This window comes from Alligator sinensis, unplaced genomic scaffold, assembly GCF_000455745.1.
Source record: "Alligator sinensis unplaced genomic scaffold, ASM45574v1 scaffold915_1, whole genome shotgun sequence".
Taxonomy (NCBI): Eukaryota; Metazoa; Chordata; order Crocodylia; family Alligatoridae; genus Alligator; species Alligator sinensis.
Genome location: NW_005842597.1, coordinates 26300 through 40181, shown reverse-complemented (window position 1 = coordinate 40181; position 13882 = coordinate 26300). Strand labels below are relative to the sequence as shown.

The 13882-nt window shown below is 45.4% G+C and overlaps 1 protein-coding gene across 3 annotated transcripts in view; it reads left to right on the top strand.

Annotated features, from left to right (window-relative positions):
• The first annotated feature begins 6308 nt into the window (after positions 1–6308).
• The window catches only part of SLC26A5 (solute carrier family 26 member 5), a 32525-nt gene continuing 24951 nt past the window's right edge, over positions 6309–13882 (top strand). For 2 of the 3 annotated variants that reach the window (XM_025214715.1, XM_025214718.1), the window contains exons 1-3: positions 6309–6976; positions 8709–8927; positions 12248–12387. In XM_025214715.1, the coding sequence (XP_025070500.1) occupies positions 8773–8927; positions 12248–12387 (295 nt within the window). In that variant the 5' untranslated portion in view covers positions 6309–6976; positions 8709–8772. Of the gene's footprint in view, positions 6977–8708; positions 8928–12247; positions 12388–13882 lie in introns of those variants that run through there. The other variant, XM_025214716.1, reaches the window with a different exon arrangement.

Genomic DNA, 13882 nt, shown 5'->3' with positions numbered 1-13882 from the left:
GCCCTGGGATTGAACTGGTGATGTGCTGAAACTAAGATTTTTTGCCTGGCGGGTGGGAATGAATCTAGCTAGTAGTTTCTTGGTCCCTACTGTATCACCTGGGTTTAGAAAAATAAGTTCTGCCTGACTCATTTCAATATGATGTAACGGCCCTAAGTCATGCTGTTTTCTTAATGGTTTTTTCCCCCCAGTATGTTGTTTTACCCATATATCATGTGATCCCATGATCCTAACTCAAGCAAAGCTGTGGTTGTGTTTAGTGGTAATGCAGTAATGGAGTAAGGGTGGCAGGTTCAGGGCCAGACACCAAGCCTGGGAATGGTGAATAAGCAATAAACTCTCCGTCTGTGATCAGACTGTTTATGGGGAAAACAAGAGCCATCTCTTATCTGAACATGGATAGGGGCAAGAGGTTGGTGCCTTTCACAGTGGTCGGATATTGACTTACTGAGCTGTTTAATCAAAAGATCCACACGTTCCAAAAAGGGGTTCTAGGGATTTTTAATACAGTCTGTTCCTGAAAACAATTAGAGTTGCTATTGATACCAAAACAGTGCATTAAGGGATTAATGTATTCATTGCCATGGAGCGGATCTTTAGAGGCTAAATATTTTAATCCCTGACTTGGAAAATGAAGCGTGAAATATCGGTAATCAATAACATGATAGAGAGCTTTATAACTACCAAAGTACAGTGAGTGGAAAGTTCCACCCAGATAGCATTTACATATCTTTATCAAGTTTCTTCCAATAGATCAAAGTTAAAAAGTATGAAGAGAAAGTAATATTGTACTTCCACAGATCTCTCTTGGAATCGCTGGAAGGTATATTTTCTTGTATACTTTCATCATACAGTTGTAGTCTGTGAGGGTGGGCACAAATGGACAGCTGTCTGTGTTTCTGTGCATCTGGGTGTGAAGGTACCTCTCAAGGTTGTGGTCCCCTTTGTCACAACCCAAAAGGTGTGATTTTTGTTTTTGTGTGTGCTTTGGCACCACTGAATTATTTTCCCGCCAAATTGTAGCTTTCTTTGCAGTGTGCATTTCTTTGCAGCACAGAAATGCTCGGTGCAAAGAGTTCCCACCATTTGTATTCTAATTCGAGTCCCATTATTGGCTTGCGTTAAATTATTCCCACTGGGCGGCTAGTGATTGGCTTGCTAGCCATATAAAAGGCTTGGGTGGTTTCCGCCCAAGTTGGAGAACTCCGAGGAGAACCCCCGTAAGGGAGGACTCCACAAACACCAGGAGGAGGAGACTTCACGCTGTGTGAAGATCTCTAAGCGCTGCGGAACCTATCGGACCCAGTGCATTTCAAGCAGGCAACAGGGGTCTGATCAGCCTCTAGCCTCTCCCCGTCGCCATTCGCAATCCCCGACGTATCCCTCTCCCTGCGCGCACAAGTTCCACGGAGCCTAGCAAACTTCGTGTGAGTCTATTCAGAGCTCTTTTGTTTCGAATACTTTCTTCGGTTGGCGCAACGGGCTCACGGTTTAGAGCCTCCAGCCGGATGGGCTAGAAGAATGTTCACGGGAAGGAACTCTAGTCCGCCTCTCTTCTTTTCTATCTGTAACCGCAACTCAAGCAAGTTTTCCTGCCTGCACCGCGACCATCTTCAGTGTAAGTAAAATAATCTTTAATCAACCGCTAAGCATCCATGCCTAATTCTAGCGTGTCGCCTGTTCTCTCCGATCCAGCGTGCCCGGGCTGCTGGCCACAGCCCACGCAGAGGAAAAAGGGCCCGGATCGCTCCCCGCCATCCGCACATGGTGACGAGGATGGGATCGGGAGAGCGCACCCTTATTCAGAATGAATAATATCTGAAACTTCAGACAATGCCGTTGAATTTAGTGGACTTAATGTAGAGTAAGATGCAACTCAGAAAACACACAGAGCCAAATCCTGAGATCCTTACAGGGCTTCCTCCAATGAGAGTTTTACCTGAGTAGGGGCTGAGCTGAAGACAGCCCTAATTGTGCGATGAGTAGGATCTCTTTGGTTTACCCTGCAGTACATCTGGTGCCGGATTCATTACTGATCAATGCCCAAGCAAGGACTTTGGGATTTGGCTCATAGGCAGGTTCTAGCTTGTAAAGCTTTGCATGGTTCTAAACTTGTGATTCACTGGTGGATTTAGCCAAGTCTGCCAAAGAGGAAGGAGCGTGATCTTAAGTAAGGTGAATTGAGGGCAGGCTGTAGGATTGCTGCTGGAAGGGGAAGGAAGTGCAAAGGAGGGAGTGTGAAAAGGAAACAGCCTGTGCAGGTCATGGGCAGAACAGAGGGAAGGAGAAGAGGAAGAAGTGGGTAGTAGTCAGGCTATTGGCCTTAACAGCAAGGACAAGAAGTTGAACTACCTGAGAGCAGTAAGAAACCCCAGAAGAGTTTCAGAGAGGGTAGTACAGGAGCTGAGCAAGTGTGCATGGGGAAGGAGATTCTAATAGTATAGTGTGGGGAGCAGAGTACAATAGGGGCAATTGTGACAACAGAAACAGGAGACACTGAGGTGTAGAGGAGGGCTTTCATAGAGGCTGTGTATGAAACCAAGGCAGAACAAATGTGGATGTGGAGAAAAGAGTTGGTTGTGACACCACCTAGGTGTCAGGAAGGAGGAGACCAGCATCTGCAGTGATGGGGGAAGATGGATGTAGACTATGCAGTGCAGTTTCTGCGTTGCTGAGTTGTGGTTGGCTGCAGGGCTTAGATGAGACGGGCTAATTCAGAAATAAATCTGAGAGCTCTCCCAACTGAGAGCAAGTGAAAGCACTGAGGCAGAAGAGTCTAACCCTGAGTTGAAATGAAAAGGCCCTAAGGAGGGGACCAAGGAGGGAACCCAGAGGAACAAAAGGGACTTGTGTCTCTGGGCTGCAGTGTGATCGTTTAACTTTGCTTTGCACTGCTGTAAGGATATAAACTGTTCCCAGTGCAGTTTAGTAGCATTTTACAGCTATTGTCCAAGTGTGGCAATGACAGAAGGTGGAGGACAATGGAGAATCCTGAGAGGGGAGGGAAATAAGAGAAAATATGGGGCTTAGTGGAACTTGCAAGAAAGAGAAGGCTTCTTCTTTAAAAGACTCTTATGCTGAGTCTTCATTTCCTTAACAACTGTGGATTTATGGCCCTTTTCTCGCACTAACTTTGCGCTAAGGTGTGATATCAGGGTCACGTTTTATCTGAACCATTTTCTCTAGCCCATAGCCTGAGAGCTGTGGCCTCTACCTTTTAAACTGCAAGAGGGAGACCATGCATCAAAAACTTAAAGTTATGTTTAACTTGGGTTTGTCCAGCATAGAAGCACGCCTGTTCAGTGTAACATGCTGCACTAGTGTCTCTTTTCATGTTTAAAGTCATCCCTGCCTCTTCCTTTCTTCCCTGGGAGGGGGGTGGGATTGCATTGTGTGTTCAACACCTGCCCTCCCCCCCCAGACATGTAGTCCATAAAAGTTAATAGTCTTGCCAGTACTTGCTCCCATATCCCATCACCACCATTCAGTGCTGATGGGCCTATTTCAGCTTCTCAGACAAAATGGAGTTTCTAAGCCACACTGAAGGTTATAATCATAAATGGCTATTTCACAAAATGAAAAAGGGTTTATATATTAGTGCACACATATTCCTCAAGGTGTCACAGCAGCCCATACAGCGGTGCCACTGGATTAGTGAACAAACGTGCAATGTACAGGAATAAAAATGCTATATTCAGAGGTGATAATTCTATATCTGTTAAAGATCTGAAATCCATGCCACATCATCCTTTTGCCTGTAGTGTCTTCTTTTTGTTTTGTTCCATGTTTTGGATCTGAAGGACAAGCTGGTGCTCATCTGTGCTCTCTGAATTCTCATGTGAGATCAAATCCTGGTCTAGTGAAATCAGTGAGAATTTTCTCACTGAATTCAGCCAAACTAGGATTTATTGTGCTATTTAGAAGAGGCAGCAGTTTGTTTCAAGCTTCTTGCTTTGCTGTTTGAGACTGGAAACACAGGACACTTACAACACCTCTGCCTGGTGGTAATAATATAATTTGTTAACACCTTCAGGTAGATAATAGCAATAAGGACACCCACAAGTAGCCTTTATCAGTAAGATAAAGAACCACCAGCTCTTAAGTCCCTTATGTGAAGCCTCTCAGTTACCGTGCCTCAATCTTTATCTGTCTGATAAGAAACACTGTTGTTAGTTACTCTTATTGCTTATTAATTTAATCTTTGCTGTGAAGTGTAAAGGTCTTCTGTGCACAATGTTTCATATCTAACCTGCAGATACCCAGAATTGATCTCCCATCCAAAAAAATGTCCTGGTCTTGCAGTGACCTCTGGCACAAGGCTGGCCACTGCTTTCTGGAAACCCCTGCTTTGCATCCCTGTGAACCATGGGTCATTGGAATATGTGCAATAAGGTGCTCCTTTCTCCCAGGCCTCAGCAGTGCTGAGAGTAAGGGCTGAAGTTGGACAGGGTTTTGGTATCTCTCTTCCCCTCTGTATGACAACTATATAATAAGCTGTCACTAAACCATAGGAGGTGTTTTACACATGTGTGTCTTGTCACAACAGAGTTCTCCATCATTTACATTCTGTCTGCCACTTTGCAAGGGAAAAATTATCAGAGGCAACGGTGTCTTCTTATAGGTTAAATACAAGTGATAAAATCATGGGAGTTAGAAATGGTAGAAATTAGATTTACTCCATCATTGTTTCACTAGGCACAGGATGTTACACTTAATCATAGCTTTAACAGAGTAAATGTGTAATTAGCCTCATTGACTTCTTGGCCATGTCCAGATGAGCATGGATGTGCAGTATGTGGCACCACAGACCTGTCTGCGGTGCCACACACCACACATGCAGGCATTCCCCATGCTGCTACTTTGCAGCACGGTGGGGTTTCTTGACCCCAGGAGATCTCAGGGTAAAAAAATCCACGCCAAAAAAAAAGTGGGAAAGTGCATATGGCAGCAGTGCATGCTGCCCAAAACTGGACCCTGGCTTTCTAGAGCCAGACTCAGAGCACCACGGCTGCAGCTCCCTAAGGCCCTCAGGATCCCAGGTAAGGCTGCTGGAACCAGCACAGTGCTGGCCTCAACGTCCCCTGTTCCACCTGGGGTTACCTGCTGCACACTAGAGTGTGCATGGCACAGGTGTTCCCCAGGAGCAGGTAGTAACACTACGAGGCATACCGCTGGTACTTGTCCCTGAGGAAACAAACATCTGTGCTTGTGTAGATGTGGCCCTTGAGGTTACTCTCATGCTTAAAGACAAGCGTGTGCTTAAGTGCCTTACTGAATGAGAGCCTAAGAGCTTGTTCTAAAATTCACTGAAGTCGATGAATGGGTTCCTTTCCATTGATTCCAGTGGTTCACACTGTAAGTTGTATACTGTATCCATTTTTGGCTGGACCTTTCCAGTTTTGGTCACAACCCTTATTGTAAAAGTGCTTATCTCCTAAGGGTTGAATTTGATCTGCACTGTGTAGCACACATGCTCCTACTTCTTTGAAATGGGAAGTGGCTGTAATATGTCCCTTGGGTCCGACTCTTCAGCATGAATGAGCACCGCTTCATAAACGTAGAGTGGTGTTATTGCCTCGTAAAATATGCTGATGAGCATGAGGGCAGAGGTCTATTTTAAGTGTCTCTAGCAGTTTCTGAAACCAGCTTCCTAGATTATAAATAGGCTTCAGGGCTGAACTAATGTAAGCGTAATAGCTCTAAGAAAGACTTGAATTGTAAATAAAGAAGCATAAATAGTTTTCCTTGATCATTATTTTCCCAACTCTTAAATTACAACTGAAGCAGCTTGTGCTTATTTGTGATTTATTTATATTGCTGGTGTCAGTAAAGTTACTTACATGGCTTCTTTCAAAACGTGCCAGCCATCAATAATGAGGTGTGTCAGGATCCTCCTGGACTGTGAATGCATAGTGATCTTTACAGCTTCCTCTCTTGCTGTATGGGGTACAGTGGCAGAGTGGTTAAGGGGTCTTGCTACCGCTGCAGAAGTGTGAGTTTGAGCCTGGTGTAGGACTTGTGCCAAAGGGCATCCCTCTTCACTCAGCGGTAAATAGCTTGGTGAGTGGGTCTGAGGGCTCAAAAGTTTCTTGGTGGTATTCTAGCCACATCACTTCCTTGCGTGCCTTTGGCAACAGAATTTGGAGTGCTTTAACCACGCTAACCCATTGGGCCATCGACCTTTGGGTGGACTTTTCATTTGTATCGTGTTTGGGTTTTTTCTGTCCACTTATGTTATGCTCTTGCTTTGATTGGGGGGTGTGTGTGTGTGTGTGTGTGTGTGTGTGTGAAATGTAAAGAGGGTGGCTTCTAAATGACTGGTACTTAACTTTGTTATTTTATGTTTGTATCAAGCGACTTAGCTGGGGAATTGGTGGGAGAGGAGGGGTGTTGTACCCGTAAAAGGATTTTTCTCCTTCCCCTGGAAGGGTCTCTAAAATCAGGTACCTGTCTCTGCCAGCTTTGTTTATTCTACCAACAACCATGAGCCTCAATCCCAAAAGGCCTGCGTACGGTTGTGTACATGTCAGTCCCATTGAAGCCAGTGGGACTGTGGATGTTGAGAATATTTGCAAAGTCAAAATACATTTTTTGAAAGATGTAAAATACTCAAGGAAAGAGACAGTAGTTCTCATTAAAACTTAAAGGGAAGACTTGGGCTTGCATAAGCCTGCCATAGCATCTCCTACATGCCTGCCCATTCTAACCTTTTGATGTAGGGAGGGAGTATAGTCTGACCAAGGGTGGAAACAGGAGAGATGTATCCAGCTGATTTCTCATCACCTGAATGGCCCCTTTGGGTCTTACACCAAGAATTGTGTTTTCCCCCCTGGTTTCAGGACTTCCAAGGATCTTAAAATCCACTGTTTCCTTCCCCGTGGCCAGAAGAGATGATGTGACCATAAAATGTTGCAGTGTGTGTCATGGTGCATGACAATCGCTGCAGCCCTATCTCTTCAACATCAAGGTTACCAAGGTTAAGCAAATTGCTTCTGTTTATTTTAAAATCCAATATGGAAAAGTTTGCATTTGTCAGGCTTAACCTTATCCCTCTGTTACCTTTCAGCTGTCTGACTTAACATTAGCCAGCATCTATTTACTTAATAATTTAATGATCCTTTCTTACTGCTCAGAATTTGGAGTGCTTCTAGCTCAGAGTGCGACATTTTTCTCTCTCATATTTCTTCAAACAGCCTCTAGAGAACAAGAGCATGGGATGCCCTGAAGTTGCGGAGAAGTGTGGAGCAGCAAATCTGAAAGTTTTTTGCAGATGAGAGTAGAATAATTTTTAATATAAAATTCCCTGTAGATTCCAGCTCCCATTGATTTAAATGTATGCCAGGCTGGGATATGAACAGTCTGGCATATGCATTGAGATCCTCCTCTGAGAGAGAGAGCATATGAGACCAGCAGAAATAAAGTGTAAATTCACAGCAGAAAGGAGTAACAGATGAACATACCTGGGAAGTGACTAACTGCCAGGAGAAAAGAGAAATGTGTTTCTGAATTTTAAAAAAGGCTGTATCTCTATTTGGGTTTCCACCCCCTGTGCAAGCAACATGACAGTTGAAGTAAGAGGACAGAAAAGGTAATAGGAAGTAACTCGGAAATAAACCCCTAAAATGTTGCAATCCCCTCAAAAAGAGAGTGGAAAGGGGAAGAAAAGATCAAAAACTAAATGTATGCCTCTGACTTAGATATGAGTTTCCATCGATACGTTTCGACAGGCCTGAAGCTTGACGCAGAAGTTTCTTTTCCCTAAAAGAAAACCATAAAAATATTCACATCCATGTAAGAAAGATCTTGAGTATGAGAGAGTTTTTCAATTATTATTTTATTCCTGTTGCACAAGCTCTCAGTGTATTCGTAGCACATTCTTCTCTGTAGTCCAACTGAAAGCCTTAGTGCAGTGATTCCCAAAAGGTGTGCTGCAGCACACTTGTGCCAGGAGTGCAACAGAAGTGTGCAACCAGATCCTGTTAGACCCAGCCCCTAACTGAGGAGGTAAATGCTCTCCTCCCCTGTGCACCCTCACCATGCACCTGCCCCAGCTACTCCACTGGCTCCTGCCACGGCTCCTGTGGGGACTGCTGCTGCTGTTCCCTTCCCCTGCCCTTCCCCACCGTCAGGCTGTGCCGCCCCATTCCCCACCCCTCCACTCCAGGATCCCAGCCGCGCACTCTGCTGTGAGCAAGCTGGCAGGCAGATGCACAGAGGGAGCTGCACTTTGCTGCCCAGCTCATCCTCTCCACTCCTCCTTCTCTCCCAGGGCCAGCAGGATAGACCACAGAGGTGGTCACCAGCGTGTGAGACCCTGCAGGAGCCGCCTCAGCAGCAGGGGCTGCCTTTGCCCCCTGAGGTACAGACTGGGGGCTGGGAGGAGGTAGACAGTGGAGACAGCACGGCACAGCAGGGTGAAGGTCCTGTCCCTGCCACCCTTAAGCGGCACTAGCTAGATTACTGGTTTTCAAGGTTCCCCTCCTTCCTTTTGCTGCATTTCGTTCTATCTCAGTGATTTTCAGCTGGGGTGCCATGAAATTTAGAAGTACGCTGCCAATTTTAATCCAGAAAAGTATGTCCTACGTATCACACACACACACACGTCTGAAAAACACTTTTCTGAAGCATTTTTGAAAGGTGCCCCAAACCAGATGTTCAAGGAATAAAAATAGCATTGAATGATAAAACTCTGCTTTTGTCTGTGATAGGTTTGGGCTTCTTGGTGGAGATTTAAAGCTGTTCTTCTTCTGTTCCTGATCATTGACGCAAACCATGGAGTGTGCTCAAGAACATGAAGAATGCCTTGTGCAAACCCAGATGTATTCTGTGGAGAGACCAATTTATAACCAAGAGTTGTTGCAAGAACAGCTGCACCAGAAGGAAAAGCCATCTCAGCCTCTGTCACAGAGGATAGCACATTCATGTCGGTAAGTGGTTTTGTGTTTATCTTTATTTTATATCTGCTAAAGGCTCACTAATTCTTACACGTTTAATGCACTGCCTGATGATTCTCTCCCCCAAAACTGGAAGCAAACCAAAGGCAATAGTCGTGCCCTGCCCGTTCAGCAAGAACATGATATGAGGAATATCTGGCATGGTCTCATTTTTCTAAGCTGTCTTTATTTTCACTCACTCAGTTTGTTAGAGCAGTGTTCTGGAGCATTTTGTAGCAGGGGGACATTTTAACAAAGCTTAGGTCAAGCACAGGTCCAACCCAGCCTGTACTGCTGCCGCACTACAGTCATGCAGCTGCAATCACCACTTCCACCCCAACACAGTGGCATCACTGCCACTTTTCCACACCATGTGGGTGGGCAAGGCTCCCTCCACCAAAACAACACAGAAAAGCCCCTGGCTTTGCAAGACAGATAAAATGATGCCATGGGCTGGATGCAGTCTGCAAGCCATGAGTTGCCAGCCTCTAGTTAAAGCTATTGCACCCTTACATTGAAAATGTATCTTCTAAATTAATGTGCATATGTAACAGCATAGAGATCTGACCTGTTATCCTAGTTATCCATATTATTCTAGCCACTACAAAAACTGTCAGCATTTTTCAAAAGAAAAATTTAGCTAAATGTATTTCTTTCATCCGACCGGATGTATGAGTGTTTGAACTCTCCCATCCACCACACTGGAGTCAGCAGTATTGATCCCTTGAGTTACATAACAGGGACATTTACCTTTGGTAACACTGACCCATGTTGGAAACCCTGACCCCTTTAGAAAAGGGGCAGTGGAAGAAGTAAAAAAAAATTGCAGTAGTCTAAACCAGTGATCTAGCAAGAGATTGGTCATGCAGTTTCTTTGCAGTAGGGAAAAATCAGCCCATGTGGAGCTGTGTGCTGCTTTGCATTGACCAAGGATGCTCAACCTCCAGACCATGGGCCAAATCCACCATGACATCTGGCCTACAGGGATCCTCATGGGGTGGAAAAATTGGCAGCTGGGAGCAGCAGAAGCTCCACGTAGCAGGGTCCAGTCCTTCCCAGACCATTGCTGCGCAACAGGATCAGGGTGGGCCTAGGTTGCTCCCTGCTCCTACCACATGTCCAGATAGGAGCTACTCCATCCCATGCCCCCACTGCCCCTACATGTCCAGATAAGCCCGGGCTGCTACCCTTTTCCTCCTCTCCCCCACCCCCACGCGCCCCCGTCCAGATGACGGGAACAGAGCCAAGCTGCCCCCTAGTGTCCTCCCCCATTCCCCCACTCCTGTCCCCACCCCAACATGTTCACATCAGAGCCACTCTTCCCCTCCAACCTGCAAGTCTGGATTGGGGTTTCTTTACCCTGCCCTCCTCCACCCCCGAGTTTGGATCAGAATTGGGCCACTCCTCACCGCCCCCAGCCAGCAGACAGATTGGGGTCAGGCTGTGGACCCCTCCAGGGCCAGAGTGGGCTCTGCCATGCTGGCCCTGTGCGCCAGGAGCCCACCAGCCAGATCTGGACTTAGCACTACCCACCTGGCCTGCAGAGTGAAAAGGCTGAGCACCACTGGGCTAGACTGGTTCTGGTATCTGAGGTAGCTGGTTTACTGGTAGCTCAGGTATCTCTCTCTACACAGCTTCACAGTGGTCACTTTAGACAGATCCTAAGGCTGTTCTGTATAGACAGAAAGGCAGAGATGTGCAGCTGGAAAGCTAATGTAGGCACCAAGAAGAGAAAATGAAGAGGTACTTCATTAGCTCTTTAGTTATTAGCTATTGTTTCCAGAGCTGAGCCCATTTTTTGCAATAACCTACTTTAATTTATGATACCACAAATAGTTTGGTCCTTAGTTGGTCCATCCCTTAAATATTGAAATTGTTATGGCCTGATCTTACTGGGCAGGTCTATAAAGGAAATACCAGTTATCTCACCTTGAAGCAAATTTCCCAAGTGTGTAGATTAAAGTCTTCCTGACACTTTGTCTATTAGTTCAGTCTCTTTCATGCTCCTCCAGAATATTACATGCCTCTCCATTCCCTGCCACACAAAGAGAAGTGGAGCATTTCACCAACATGGATTGTCCTTTAATGACATTTGTTTCTAGGAGAATTTAGAAGCACTATGACCACCTTCTCCAGTTTTCTGTCATTTCCAATTCTAGAGTCAGGAATCCATACGTCTTCAATTCCTGTCTTTTTACCAAAGATTACATTTTCTTCTGACACAAATAAGAGGATCCCACACAGGAGCGCTAGACAGACTCCCCTGGCTCAAATCACTAAACATAGGTCAGGGTTGCCAAAGGTAAATGTCCCTGTTATGTAACTCAGGGGATCAATATTGCTGACTCCAGTGATGGAGGGATGAGCTTAGTACTCCTGGAATTAGTCCTACAGTAATAAGAATCACAGTCACATCTACCTCACATATAGTGCATGTCATAATGTAGTATACCTCATCCATTGTACCAAATGCCCTCATAGAAAGTATGCGAGTGAAACCAGACAAAAACCATGCTCCAGAATGAATGATCCCAGAAAAAAGATAAGATGCAGACACTGGACCACAGGTAGGGGAACATTTTTCATAGAAAAACCGCTCCCTGTCTGACCTCACAATTCTGCTCAAGAGAAATTTAGAAAACACCTTCAAAAGACAAGCCTGGGAACACAAAGTCATTACCCTACTGAACACTAAGAACCGGGGACTTAACATAAACAGTCTCCTCAAGATCTATTATAATCTACCTGATACTTTTTAATATCTGCACACATGATAATGACTCTCTTGAATGATCTTGTTCTTCTACTGATCAGGTTTCTACTGCATCCCTCTTGTCTGTTGGCTACCTGATAATTTCTCTTTTATCCTGTTTTTATTTTCATGTGGAGTTTTACCCAAGCTTTCCTTCCACTTGCTATTTAGCTGTGATGTGTCTACTTCGTTCCCAGGGACCTGAGGAAGGCTTGTCTAAATTTATCTTGGCCGTGTAGTTGGTCAAAGGAAAGATATTGCCAGCAAAAATACTTGCCTCTTGTATAATTTGTAAAGTCTTTGGGTCTGTATAAGAGCTAGGCAGTGGTGTTGTAGAACCCATCCTAGGAGAAAGGGTTGTACAACTGCTTTGTTCTGTCATGTGGTGACCAACTTCACACCCTTTTGAAGTCCTGTGGTGGCTTCCCAATTCCATAAAAATGTGCAAGTAGAAAGTATAATATAGTGCACTCATGGGCATAATAACATGTTGTTTGGTTTCTTAGCTAAGTTCAGTCCAGGCATTGTTGTGATGGTCTGTTTTCTTGTTTGATATTTTTAGTTGTACCTCCAAAAAAGCCAAGTCTCATCTGTACAGCTTCTTACCAATTTTACTATGGCTTCCCCGGTATCCGGTGAAGGCGTATCTATTAGGAGACATTATCTCAGGTATAAGCACTGGGGTTATGCAGCTTCCTCAAGGTGAGTAGAACACAGTCCATTTTGATTGTCCTGTTTGTTTGTCACATGTGTCATCTTAAGACAGTGGCTCCCAACCTATTTGTGCTACAACCCTAAATCCATGTCGCAGCCCCTGCCCCTGACTCACTCATGCCTGGTGGCACCAGCAGAGCCTGAGCCAGGCCGGGATCATGCAGGGCAGTGGCAGCGAGAGCCCCGCAGGTGGGAGGGACAGAGTGAGGGGCAGCCCCCTGCGACCCTGATTTGGGTCGCAACCTGAGGTTGGGAGCCACTGTCTTAAGGGAATGACCTCCTGCCCAACAGTGAGTTCATGCAACATGATAATGGACTACACTTTGCACATGTGTACATGGAGGTCATTAATGAATGATTTACTACAGCATCCTGAAAACCAATCAGTTTATTGGTTTTGAAAGAGCTGTCCTTGAAAAGGCTGCTTTCCATCGTGATAGCCAATGGTGTACAGCACATTCTCTTTAAAAATCCTCCTTTCTAGTCACTAACCTTAGGAACTGGAGAGCCCTGAAGGCTATTTGTTACCCTGTTCAAGTTAACAAACCTATGTGCCTGCATAAGTTAGAAACATGTAAATTCCTTTCTGAAAGAAGTAATTAATTATTACTTCCTCCCCATCTCTTCACTCTAAGAGTTGTAGCAAGTCCAGTCTTCTCCAGTCTAGTCTCAGAAGGAACCGGCACCTGGAGTTTATAAGTAGTGCTGTTGCAAAGTAGTCAAGCCTGTCTTACTTGGAGCAGCTTCAACAAAGTCAAGCATCAGAGACTGGTTCATACCTTATTTTTCATAATAGTAACTACTCCTCTCCTACACTACAGAGCTGTAGTTGTTGATTTACACCCGTGAATAGGGATCTATTTAAAGTCTGCAAAAAAGACCAGAACTGTGATTGGCCTGTGCAATCACCCATTTACCACCTCGATTTGTTAGGTCCCTATTCATGGGTGGGGATCTACCTAAATTGTGCCAGAAGTGCACTGCACAGCAGCTCCTTTAATCTTCCTCTTTTCACTGTGGGCCCCCCTTGCCACTGATTACGGAGGGGCCCCAGCAGCTCCCTGCTCGCCGCTTGCTCCTGATTAGCCAGGAGGCAAAAACTGCAGTTTTAAATGTGCTGTGGTTTTTGCCTTCTGCCTGATCAGCAGCTGGGGCCCCTTGGCCAATCAGCAGTGGGAGGCAAAAACCATGCCATATTTAAAACCATGGTTTTTGCCTCCTGGCCAATCAGTAGCAAGCAGCAGGGCCACTGGGGTTCCTCCATCAATTGTTGGGGGAGGGGGGCGTACATGGCAAAATGAGGAAGATTAAAAGAGTCTCTGCGCAGCGTACTTCTGGTGCAATTTAGGTAGCTCCCTACCCATGAATAGAAACCTACCAAATTGAGGCATCAGAGGGGCAATTTCACAGGCTGACTGCAGTCTCTTTCCTGACCATTTTCACAGACTTATTGTGGCAGAGCCGCTGCTGCCGGCCACCCCCC